This window comes from Mus pahari, chromosome 4 (assembly GCF_900095145.1).
Source record: "Mus pahari chromosome 4, PAHARI_EIJ_v1.1, whole genome shotgun sequence".
Lineage (NCBI taxonomy): Eukaryota > Metazoa > Chordata > Mammalia > Rodentia > Muridae > Mus > Mus pahari.
The window spans coordinates 94,574,132-94,587,203 of NC_034593.1; the positions used below are offsets into that span (position 1 = coordinate 94,574,132).

The 13,072-nt window shown below is 42.6% G+C and overlaps 2 protein-coding genes across 3 annotated transcripts in view; one reads left to right on the forward strand and one right to left on the reverse strand.

Moving 5' to 3' along the window:
* Capza1 (capping actin protein of muscle Z-line subunit alpha 1) overlaps window positions 1-8,130 on the reverse strand; it is a 37,743-nt gene extending 29,613 nt beyond the window's left edge. The window contains exon 1 of the mRNA XM_021195313.2: window positions 7,826-8,130. Within this exon, the coding sequence (XP_021050972.1) occupies window positions 7,826-7,864 (39 nt within the window). The 5' untranslated portion in view covers window positions 7,865-8,130. The remainder of the gene's footprint in view (window positions 1-7,825) is intronic.
* Window positions 8,131-8,268: 138 nt separating this feature from the next.
* Window positions 8,269-13,072, forward strand: part of St7l (suppression of tumorigenicity 7 like) — a 64,013-nt gene continuing 59,209 nt past the window's right edge. The window contains exons 1-2 of one of the 2 annotated variants that reach the window (XM_021195311.2): window positions 8,269-8,798; window positions 11,429-11,511. In XM_021195311.2, the coding sequence (XP_021050970.1) occupies window positions 8,585-8,798; window positions 11,429-11,511 (297 nt within the window). In that variant the 5' untranslated portion in view covers window positions 8,269-8,584. The remainder of the gene's footprint in view (window positions 8,799-11,428; window positions 11,512-13,072) is intronic. The other variant, XM_021195307.2, reaches the window with a different exon arrangement.

The following is a 13,072-nucleotide window of genomic DNA, read 5'->3' on the forward strand; positions in this document are numbered from 1 at the left end:
AAATCTTAAAAAAAAAAAAAAAAAAAAAAAAAGATGTAGAACTCTCAGCTGCCTCTCCAGCACTAAGTCTGCCTGCTTGCCACCATACTTCCTGCCATGACAGTAATAGACTAAGCCTCTGAACTGTAAGCCAGCCCTAATTAAACGCTGTCCTTTGTAAGAGTTGGTCATGGTGTCTCTTCACTAATAGAAAACATAACTAGGGGTGGAGAGGTGGCTCAGCAGTCTTGAGTTCAATTTCCAACAACCACAGGGTGGCTCACTACCATCTGTAATTGGATTTGAAGCCCTCTTCTGGTGTGTCTGAGAAGAGTGACTGTGTGCTCACATATATAAAACAGATAAAGCAAGCAAGCAAGCAAGAAAGAGAGAAAGAAAAGACTAGAAAGAGAAAACCTAAGACAAGAGGGTCATCCTTTCTATATGTTTGAGCTCCAAGAGAGCCTGGCTACACGAGACTCCATCTCTAAAAAACAAAAGCAAAAACAAAGGAAAAAGGGTCTCTTGGTCTGGATATAATTTGGTGGTAGCATGCTTTCTTAGCATTCACAAGGCCCTGTGATCAATTCCCAGTACTGAAAATTGGCATTTTGTGTTCTTCTGCAAGTGAGAGAATAATGGTAGAAAGGCAAAGTTCCAAAGAATGCTCTAATAAGGATAAAGCACACAAGCGTAAGAAACAGCTTTGCAACCGGGAACTCCACTTTGCTTGGACTATACTAGTATGTGTGTTGTTTTGTTTGAAACAGGATCTCACTATGCAGCTCTTGCTGGCCTTGAAATTTTGATGTAAACTGGTCTGACCTTGACCTTACTCCCCACCGCTGGCTCTAGAGTGCTCCATTAAAGGCATTCACCACTATGCTCAGCCTAGTACACTCCTTTAATATCAATGGACTTGATAACCAAAAACCTATTAACGGGAAGGTGCTAATAAAGCACACTTCCCATCTAACAATCCACCTAGGAACCTTTCAGCCAACTAGGACTCCCACTCACTCCAAGTAAGTTTCTCTCCCCATGGCAAATCATCAAAAACTCCCCTTTAAGGTAGGGAAGATAGAAAATTGATCTGACATAACTAGTTTTGGGCGTGTTTCCAATAAAGTAGATAGTAACCTTTACATGAACTTTTTGGAGAAAATCTCCTATTGACCATCTATGACTAAGAATAATTAGGCATAAGTAAGAATAAAATCTAAATTATCATGGGATGGGACATACCAGTGTTCAAAGACTTACATAACCCAAGCCTGTCAATCAGAACAGGAAACCACTTGGCTCCAGTCCTTAGTACCCAAGCTCCTCCCTCCTTTAGAAACCACAGAAGCGGGCTGGTGAGATGGCTCAGTGGGTAAGAGCACCCAACTGCTCTTCCGAAGATCTGGAGTTCAAATCCCAGCAACCACATGGTGGCTCATAACCATCCTCTTCTGGAGTGTCTGAAGACAGCTACAGTGTACTTACATATAATAAATAAATAAATCTTAAAAAAAAAAAAAAAAAAAAAAAAAAACCACAGAAGTAGCCCAGGTGGTAATCTGGAGCCCTTGAGTATTATTCTCACTCTTGTGCCCAGCTGTAGAGCGTGAACGTATTTCTTTCTGATCTGAATGATGGTTTCATTTTTGAATTAAGTTTTCTTGCATTGCAGATCTTCATGTGCTTATTTCAATTCCTTGAAAAAGACTCCAAGACCCTGGAAACATCAGGTCCACATGCAGTAAGAGAGAAAAGGAATAGTATATGGATATTGAAATCTAGTTAAAAAAACAACAACAAAGTAGTCTTTTGTCTTCATGATCCATATAAGGAGCTTATTTATTTTTGGCAAAGAGATGTAAGAAATTTTTCATTAGACAAAGGAAAGCAGAAAGAATGCTTGGTTATATGTCTTTTTTTTTTCTTTCCCTAAGACAGGGTTTCTCTGTGTAGCCCTGGCTGTCCTGGCACTCACTTTGTAGACCAGGCTGGCCTCGAACTCAGAAATCCACCTGCCTCTGCCTCCCAAGCGCTGGGATTAAAGGCGTGCGCCACCACCGCTGGTTGGATGTCTTTTTTATTAAGCTCTAAAGGAAAGGACTCATATCAAACAAAGCGAACACTTCCCTTAGGGTCTTGGCAAGGCTCCTAGCAGGTACACATACACAGCTGCAGTGGCACACACCAGGTGTTGCAGCTTTATGAGATCTATTAGGACAACCCTGCTGGGGTACATGGGAGGAGCCGGGGGGCTGAATGTTCCCAGCAGTGGCATAGCAGAGCACCAGTAATGGCAGCAAGTGCTCAGACATAAAGATACACAAAAAGGCATTCAAACCATAGAGACTATCAGAAAGTGTACTTTATAAGAGCCAAGAAAGAACCATAGGAATCAATGAATCTTTTTCATACAGTAAAGTCTGTAAAACTATACTATGTTCTTGGTGTTGTGCTAAGCACTAGATAAAATGGCATGATTCCAGTTACCAAAGAGTTAACTCTGCTTGTTATCAGAGGAAGCACAGGAATGAAGAATCTCTGGAACATTTTAATGTTTCAATTTTTAAAAGAAAGATTTTCTTCCCTGTCCTCCTCCCCCCCCCCCCTTTCTTTTCCAGAGAGGGCTTCTCTATGTAGTCATGGCTGTCTTGAAACTCTCCGTGGACCAGGCTGGCCTTGATCTCATGTAGATCCACCTGCCTCTGACTCCGGAGTGATGGGACTAGAGGTGTGCCTAGTGCTGGGTTTTAACTCACAATTCATAGGAAATGGTATAATATGAAATGAATGGCTGAAAAGCAGACAGACCCGGGGGGGCTGCATTTTATGACTAATTAATAAAGAATACTACCCCATTTAGCACCAAGGCTGGTTCCAATGAAACAATTCACCATTCTAGAAGAAATCATAATAAACCTCACGCAGATTGTGTCTGTTTAGATTTTGTGTTCTGGTTCAGGATTTTGTAACAAATTATAAGACTTCTATCACCAAGTAGAGCTAACTAAAGGTATGAAGATGAAGATGATAAAATGAACGTTAACTGATGACTTCTTAGAAAGTCATCAGTGTAAGTAAGACTCAGAGTTTACTTCATCCTACGGGGATTTAACTCATCTAGTAAAGTATATAATTGAGGATATCCAGCCTAAAAGTAGATTTTAACAAGCTCTAACAAAGCTCTTAAATCCCAGCTTCTATTTACAAGATTTAAAAACTGTTGCTATTATTAAAGTAGGTAGGGAGTACACATGTGTGGATGCCAGAGGACAGCTCCTTGAGGTCATTTCTCTCCCTTCACATTTACATGTGTTCCTGACAGTGAACGCAGGCACCAGGTTTGTCCAGCAAGCATCTTTACTCACTGAGCATCTCTCACTGCCCCATTTATATTTTTCACATCTCTACTACATAGTTTGAAAAACTTGTTTCTAGAAAGAGGAGGAAGAAGAGGAGGAGGTGGCGGTGGCAGCAGCAGTTTTTACAGTTTAATTCCAGCATTCTGGATTCAAGGGCAGCCTTGGCTACATAACCAATTCTAGGCTAGCCTGAGCTACATACTAAGATCTTGCTTTAAAAACAGAACAAAGCAATTAAACAAAAAAGCTTTTTAAAAAAAGAAGTCCTTATGCCAGGTGTGATGTGTGATAGCCACATGCTTATAATCCCAGCATCCCATGACGCTGAAACAGGAGTACCCAGAGAGTGTGGGGAGACAATGAGCTACAGAATGACTGTTTCAAAACCCAAATATCCAATGGAACAAACAAGACAAAAACCAAACATACTCTTTCAAATGGGCCCTCTGTCTAAATTAAAATCATACAGATCCACTTCTCAGTATTCTTAAAGGTATATGCACATATTTTATTTATTAGGTTAAAAAGAAAAACCATGCTAATCAGTTTTGTTCAATCCTAGAATTCTTTTCACATTGTTGGAAACAAACAAACAAACAAAACATTAAAAAACAACAACAAATCAATGCTGAATCATGAAATAAATAGATGAGGCAGAGAACCCAAATACATCACTTGTCTCATACCTCAAACTTCCTAATCAAGCTATCTTGGTCTTGGTAAGCATTTGGAACTAAGTTAACTGAAAAGCACAGGTACCTGGAATAATTTCTAGAACCTCAACTACGGGATAAGACTAGAAGCACTTATCTGCCTGTTCCTAAACTTTTCACTTCCGGCTTTGTTTAGGACAGCTCATTCTGACCATTTCAGCTAACAGTGAAGAAGGGGGGGGAGGACAGAAAAAACAAAAAACCTTCCTTTTTAAAAATGATAAAAGCTTTACCAGCTGGGATAAAAATGATTTTATTTGCTTTTATAGAAATGCTTGAGAGAAATCAACAGAGCCTCAGATGGCAAACTTATGTCAGGGCTTACTGCGTTCGCAAAACATACAAAGATAAGATTATTAAATTAATCCTTTTGGGACCACACCATACATACTTAAAACAAAATAGAACCATAACAACAAAGCATACCTACCCCTATTCAAACACATTTGAAGTCTTCAGCAATAAAGAAGAAAATGAATTCTGGATTTCTTTCAAGAATTCAAAGTAGAAACTAAAGCTCAACTGTCCTGCAGACCCGCAGACTGGTCCAAGGGACTTGGCAGAGACGCTGGTGAGTGCTCTACCACTGACTGACCTACATATCCAGTCCATCTCCCACCTCCCTTCCATTTTTTGAGACAGACTCGTCAAGTTTTCCAGGCTGTACTTCTATTTGCTCTGTAGCCTAGACAGACCTTACATTTTTCTATGCTCTTGCCTCAGCTTCCTAAGAAATTAGGATGATAGGCCTGGGTCACCAAGCCAGGAAAGATTTTTAAGATTAGTTTGTACTGCTTGGATGATGGCTCATGACTATAAGCCTGACACCAATGACCTCAAGATAGAAGTGTCACTGGGAGTTATGTCTGAGCTACATAGTGAGTTCCAGATCATCTTGAGCTACAGGATTTGGACTGTCTCGATAAATCAAAATAAGTAAACCAACAAATAATTACTGCAAAAATCTTATCAGGGGTTACTTGTTTATGAATCTCAAGACATTCAAATCAGTAAAATATTTTCTCAAAACACACACATGCCCCAAAACATTTTATTTTTTGAGAAAGGATGTCATTCACGTAGCCAAGGATGGGCATGAATTCCTAATCCTCTTTGCCTTTATCTCTCAAGAGCTGAAATTATTATAGACAAGCATCACCAGCTAGCTTTTAAATCTCTGTTAAAATCAATTTAAAGATTAGAAGGGAAAGCAGGCAAAGTAGGTAAGAAGCTCAAAAATCAGGAAGTCTTACAAAGTCCTTTCTTTCCCTTCTTTTCGAGACAAGGTTTCTCTGTAGCCTGCTTCTGCCTCCCAAGTGCTGGAATTAAAGATGCGTGCCAGTACCACCACCACCCAGCAACCCTTTCTTTCTACTCATAGATTTAAAGAGATATGAATGTGCCTGTCAGTTCTGAGGAAAGGAATCTAATAAAACTACAGGAATCTCAAGTTACTAGGGTATCTCTATGTAGTCCTGGAACTATGTAGACAATGCTGGCCTTGAACTCAAGATATCTAGCTGCTTCTGCCTCCTGAGTGTTTAGATTAAAGGTATACACCACCATGCCTGGCTCAAGTCATAAGGATTTTTACTGTATCATTATATCACATTATCTACACCAATAAAGATAATGTAGTCAATTAAAACCCAAAAACCCTCTATTAAACCCAGAACTGTGAAAGACAGAGGCAGGAGGACAACTGGAGATCAGTCCAGTCTACAGAGCAATTTCCAGACCAGCTAGGGCTACATAGCAAGAATTTGTCCCAAAAATATGAAACAAAACCAAAAAGCTCTTTACTAAAGTAGGAATAGAATTTATCACAAGTTCTGGGGCAGACTTATTAGTTATGACTGGCTTGTTCTATCATTACTAAAACTAAGCAATAAAGTTAAGTGTGATGGCATGCACCTCTAACAGCAGTATTTGAGAGACAGAGACAAGCAGATTAGGGGGTGGGGTCACTCTTGGCTGTATAATGAGAGGTTTTTATGAGCTAAACAAGACCCAGTCTTAAGAAAATGAATAGGCCGGGCGTGGTGCCGCACGCCTTTAATCCCAGTACAGGGAGGCAGAGGCAGGCAGATTTCTGAGTTCGAGGCCAGCCTGGTCTACAGAGTGAGTTCCAGGACAGCCAGGGCTATACAGAGAAACCCTGTCTCGGGGAAAAAAAAAAAAAAAATAAAAAAATTCACTCTAACTTGATGTTATGTGGACCAAAAGTATTTGCTTTAGAAAATGTCACGGTTTTCTTTCCAGTGTTAATTTGATTTCCTAGGTCTTTAACATTTATAATGCTCAATGTCCAAGTAAGAGAAATCAATACTAAAGTGTTATTTGGTGGCTTTTTAGTTTTTGTCCTGCTAATGCTTAAGTTCAAACACAGGATGTTGCACATGCTAAGACTCTACCAACAAACTGCCACCCTGGATCCTGTTAAGTGGTTTATAAAGGTGTTAAGCACCCTTTTTAGCATTTAAAGACAGCAGCTCAATCATACACAGGTGTATTTAAATTATTCTTTTTGAAGAAGTGATTAAAAATAGTCTGTTCCCCTCCCAACAATCTCCAATTTCTTTATAGAGAACCCAGGCAGGTTTTATAGAACATTGGAGGGCACATACTTTGTAACAGTCACTACAGGACACAAAAGACATATTCTTGTCCCATTCTAACTTGTAGTAACCCTAAGATTCTGTGTTTACAAAAGAACCAAGTACTTTCCTTTTTGGACAAACTGTTTAGCAAATGTATGTTGTTGTCAGAAAAAGTTATACTATCAAATTTGGAATATACCCTTGTATTTAAAACACCTTTAAATATCTAAGTACACAAATGACACTCTAATATACCCAGCTATAAAGCGCCACAGTAGGTCATCAAAAAAAGTTGGTTGTTCCATCCAAACCGAATATGTTATGCGAGGTTTATTTACTACATAACCTTTCTGGAGTTGAAAAAAGTGTTCTGCCTACTTCTCACTGCTTAACAGGAAGTAAAAAAAAAAAAAAAAAAAAAAAACTACTTTGAAAAAAATTAGAGTTAAGATTAAGACAGAAGGGACGGAGTCACCTTGGGGCTAAACGCAGTGCACACAAGAGAGTATAAGCGGGAATAAAGGTGCTGGTCAAATTCTTAAGCAAATCCCTTGAGGTTTACTGATTTATTTTTATCCAATTAGTTTAGTCGTCAGTAATTGAGAAAAGATGAGGGAGGGTGTGAAGTCCGATGGGCAGACACCACCAGAGGACCTCTCCCTCTCTGACAGGGAGTCCTGACAGCAAAATCACTTCCTGAGGAAGGAGGAGCGAAAGGGAAGTTAAGGAGGCCACTCTGATCAGGAAGTGACTCGTTCTAAACGAACCCCAATCACACCTATCAATGGGGGGATGGGGTGAGCCCCAACTGCCAAAGGCGGTAAAATAACTGCTGCCCGACACGTCCCGACATCACCTTCACCTCCTCTCTTCTAATTACAGGAAAGAGGCTAGAGTTAAAAGTCAATCTGGCAAAGTGTCTCCTCTTTTGTAGAAAGGCTGTGCTCCGTCCGGGATGAAAAGAAGAGTTGAGGACTGGGGGACTGGGGCCACCGTGAGGCAGACGAAAGCTCCTTTAAGGAAGGAAGCGTCCCGGGGGCAGAGGGAAGATGCCAGCACCAGGAAACAACCTTCTTTTTCCTGGGGACACCGCCAAGTTTCCCACTGCTGCCGGCTCGGACCCCCGGGCCCCGTCGGGGAAGGAAGTCCAAGAGAGAGGCGGACCCCTTACCTTCTCTTCATCCGACACCCGATCCTCAAAGTCGGCCATCTTGGCTGCTCTGGCCCAGCCCGGCGGGCCGGCGCGAGGCAGGCCGGGAAGGAAGCTGAGTGGCGGAATCACCGAGGGGCCGTCGGAAGGAGCCGCCCGGAAGCTCCGGCCGGGAGGGCGCCATGTCAGTTCCGCGCGGGCGTGACAGCCTGGAGTCGGCGCTCTAGGAAGTCAGTCGGCTTGCCCCTCGGGGCTTTGCAGCCTTAACATCTTTCCCCCTGAGTTTCAGTCCCTTCCCCATTCGTCCTGGAGTGCTCGGTGGCGGGCCTCGACTGTCGCGTGGCGCCTGGGCTCCCTCTGGTCATGGAGCAGTTGCTACACCTCTAAGTTTTTCTGATCCCGTTGGTCTCGTAGGCCGCCGAGTCCAGTGCACTGAGAGCTGCTCGGCTCTAGGAGACATCAGTACTTTTCCGACCCCGGCACAGGGCGACAGGTGACCCTCAACCACGTATGGAAGAAAAACCACTTCCCTCCAGCGCCACACTGAGTCCGTTTCCTGAAGAATAAGCGCCACCATCAGAGGCTTCCCCGCCCTCCTAGAGGACTGGGTAGCCCCTCAGTCGGCCACCGCGCTCCGCCACCTTCCAGATCTCCGGCCAGTTCCCCAGGACTCAGCCTAGACAGAGGCCAGCTTCAAGTCCGCCACTATCCCAGGATTCCCGACGCCGGGTTTCCGGCCCTTCTCCCCTCCCAGGTCCCCGCGCCTGCCGGAGCCGCAAGATGGCGGACGGAGACTACTTCGCGGAAGCCGCGCGGGCCGTGGGGTGTCCCCATGCACCTGTTCCTGGCTTGGGCCTGGGCCCGCCGCTGGGCTGGAAAGAGAGGCTGAAGGCCGGGTTGGCGAACTCTGGGTCCACGCTGTGGTTCCTGGCGGGGCTGGGGCTGCTTTACGCTCTGAGGGTCCCGCTGAGGCTGTGTGACAACGTGACAGCGGGTGAGAGGCCCAAACCTCCCGGACAGTCGGGGACAAGTGCCAAAGATCAGAGATTCTCGGGGAGACCTGGAGGGCTTTGCAAAAGGAAATTGGTGTTGCATGCTCCAGTGGGTTTATTTTTGTCGCTTGGGCCACCACCACCCGGCAGCTGATTGTTAGACCCGTGCTGCAGTTTCCGGGCCCCTCCCTAGGTCGCTGAAGGTTCGCCCTCTCTGTTCTGTCTGTCTACGCTACCACTGGAAAAGCTACCTGACACGCTGCAAGCTCCAGGTAGTAAGACAGAAGAGAGCATTCCCAGATGTGTACACACAGTTTATATACATTCTTATCGTTTGCAGGGCCCCTTGAAAAGTCTTACCTTTGAGTTTTCCAGCTGCCTAACTTAAAAGAACTCACACCCAGAAAAGCAAGATAAGCACATCTGTCATACATGATAGAAAATGCTATGATTTTAGTGGACCATACTTTTATTGAAAGACAGTTCGGTTAAGAAACGTCTTTTCGTGATATTTTTATCATGAGTAATAAGATAGTCCAGGAAATGGAAAGGAGAGAGAAGCGCAGACAACGGTGGGTTTAATATTTTCCTTCGGCGGTTGTACAATGTTTGTCATGTAGCCTGGGCTAAAGATAAAAACTTGTAAGCAGTGTTGATCCATGTGGATTCTGCAAATACTATTCCCTAGCCTCAGGTAGGATGAAAAGATGGGGTCCTGGACCTTTTGTGGTGTTATTGCAGCATTTTTTTTTCTTTTTGTTTTTGGTTTTTCGAGACAGGGTTTCTCTGTATATCCCTGGCTGTCCTGGAACTCACTTTGTAGACCAGGCTGGCCTCAAACTCAGAAATCCGTCTGCCTCTGCCTCCCGAGTGCTGGGATTAAAGGCGTGTGCCACCACGCCTGGCTGAGCCACTTCTTAAGTGGTGGATTTAAAGGCATATACTAGCTAGCCTGCCTTATAAATTGTTTTTATACACCATCTCTTTTTATAGTCCAGGATATCCTTGAGCTGGAGACCTTCCTGCCTCAGCCCCCAGAATGTTCGTTAGTATTGCAGACTTGAACTATCAAGCCTGCTAACTTTGGTTTATTGGCTATGTTTTAACTCCATGTACCATTCAGATGAAAGCCGTTGACTATTAAAGATTTTTGTTTCTTTTAGAACTCAGAATTGGGGTTGGGGATGTAGCTCAGTTAATACAGTGTTTCCCTCCCATACAGGAAGCCATGGACTTCAGTCCATAACACCCACAAACTGGGAATGCTGATACATACTTGTGATCCCAGTACTTGGGAGGTAGATCAAGGTAGATCAAGGCCATCCTCATCTACATAGTAAGGTTGAGACCAGTCTGGACTATCTTAGACCATGTTGTGAAAGTGCATTTAGCTTTTTATCCTTATGTATTTGCTAAAGTTCTAGTCTAACTTACTTTTTCGACTTGCATTTTAGATTTTCAAAAAAGCAGGCTAAATTATCTCACTGTGACTTGATTTTCTTTTCTTCTTTCTTTCTTTGACCCTAGATATTGACCCAAGGGCCCTGTGCACACTCATTTTGATTTACTTCTTATTTAACTAAACAACAGTGTAAAACTCCACTTTGATATCCATGAGAAGATTCTTTTTTTTTTTTTTTTTTTTTTTTTGGTTTTTTGAGACAGGGTTTCTCTGTATAGCCCTGGCTGTCCTGGAACTCACTTTGTAGACCAGGCTAGCCTCGAANTCAGAAATCCGCCTACCTCTGCCTCCCGAGTGCTGGGATTAAAGGCGTGCGCCACCACGCCCGACTGAGCAGATTCTTAAGATATCAGACAATGGGGACTTAAAGTCACTTTTTAAAAAATTTATTAATTTTATGTATGTGTGTACACTATAGCTGTACAGATGGTTGTGGGCCTTCATGTGGTTGTTGGGAATTGAATTTTTAAGACCTCTGCTCGCTCTGGTCAATTCTGCTCTCTCAGTCTCTGCTCTAGCCCAAATATTTATTTATTATTATGTATAGTACACTGTAGTTGTCTTCTGATGCACCAGAAGAGGGCGTCAGATCTCATTATGGGTGGTTGTGAGCCACCATGTGGTTGCTGGGATTTGAACTCAGGACCTTCAGAAGAGCAGTCAGTAGTACTCTTACCCCCTGAGCTATCTCGTCAGCCCCCTCTTTTAAGAACTTTTTTCAAATGAATTTCACTTTAGGTATTAATGTTGACAGTTACTGACTTAGGGCAGTCAGCTTAGAATTTTAGAGCTTTGCAATAGTGGAAAAGCGGTCTGCATTTAGTAGAACTTTTGGATTTTGATCTTTTCCCAAGCTAGCATCATGATTTCTATGGTACTGGGCAGCAACAGTAAACCAGTGCTTCCCACTTGCATTCATACAAAGTGGAGAGTAGACAAGCAGTGCTATCCACGGCATTGTGTTGCTAAGTAATGGCAGCTGGAAGGTTAGAGATGTGGCCTACATGTTTTACTTGCGGTATTTTCAGTCTATAGGCTTATTTAAACATATCCTCATCAGAGCCCAAGCTTCTTTACTGCTTACCTCCATCCGCTGAAACATAATTACTTGATTGCAATGGACTTAAAATTTGTACTTTGTAAAAACTTTAATATTTTCTCTTTTAACAGTGACAGGGTTTTTAAGTTCACTGACACCCAAGTTCTATGTGGCACTTACAGGGACATCTTCTTTGATATCTGGACTAATATTTGTAAGTAGTTTCTATTTTCTTCACTTCTATTTTGATACTCATTTAAAAATTGTTTATATAATTACAAATCTATACGTATTTGTTAGGATTTCCAAAATGTGTTTGATAGTGGGGGGAAAAGTTACCTAGAGAAACAAGTTTGAGAAATACCATGTTTCCTTTTCATCTTTTAGAGAGAGTGGTTTATTACATGTTAAGTTTCTTTTTGAGATAGGGTCTCATAATGTAGTCTAAGCTGGCCTTGAACCCAAGGTGGTTCTCTTGCCTCTGCCTCTGAGTGCTAGGATTACAGGGTTGAGTTACCATGCCCTACCTCATTTACTACATATTAGACACTTGTATACAGGATGGTAGATGACTCAGGTGAAGGTGCTTGCTGCCAAGCCTGACTGATGACTTGAGTTTAATCTCTTGGACACATATGGTGGGAAGAGAGAGAGCCAACTCCTGCAAGTTCTCTGATCACCACTCTGTGCCTGCACACTCATAAACACATAACTGTAATGATTAAAAACAAAAACAAAATACCCTGCATACTGGAATCAGGGGAGGGTTGGATGAGATGGATTAGAAGTTTAATGATCAAAGCACCTACGTTATTATTTCAAAATGAATGAGGCCCGGGGAGATGGCATAGTCAGTAAAATGCTTGCCCTGTAAACACAAAGACCTGGATTCAGGTCGCCAGCACTCAGGTAAAGGTGAGGAATGCTTGCAGGCCTGGCATTCCAGCTCTGGGAGCTGGGACTCGCTGGCCAGCTAAACCAGCCAAACGAATGAGCTCCAGGTTTAATGAAAGACCTTATCTCAGAAAGTGACTGAAGAGACCCATGACCTCCACACACATTGCATTGCACATGCACAAGTATGTAAACATCAATCCTTCACACGGACATTAATGACATGGGTTATTCTATAACTACAGTTATCAAGTTTTTCCATTTTTCAAGTGGTTTCAAGAGAATCTGAAAGTACAGAATTTATTACTTTAGAAACAGGATGTCTGGTAAGCTAGTTGGCTTGAACTTATTCTGTCGTCCAGGTGGCCTTGACTACCTGGTCCTCTTCCTTTAGCTATTCAAGTATTCCCCCATCATGTTCAGTGTATGCAGTTCAGAGACTGGCACTTAGGGCCTGTGTATACTAGGTAAGCACTTAATAACTGACTTATATCTCCAGTCCCTGAATATACAGGTTTTATATATAATCTTGCAACAATTTAATTTTGACAGCATTGGGCAGACTATAACTTATGTCTGGAATTTAGCATTCACTCACTCTAAGCCCCAAATGTTTCAAAATGCAGAGAGTTTAGTTTGTGTTTATGAGTAACCCACAGAAATACAATGAAGAAAATATCCTGCATATCTGTATTAGTCAGGGTTTTCTAGAGTCACAGAACTTACGGATATGCTCTATATAGTAAAGGAATTTATTGATGACTTACAGTCTGCAGTCCAATTCCCAACAATGGTTCAGTAGTAGCTGTGAATGGAAGTCCAAGGATCTAGCAGTTGCTTAGTCCCACATGGCAAGCAGGCAAAAGAGCGAGAACAAGACT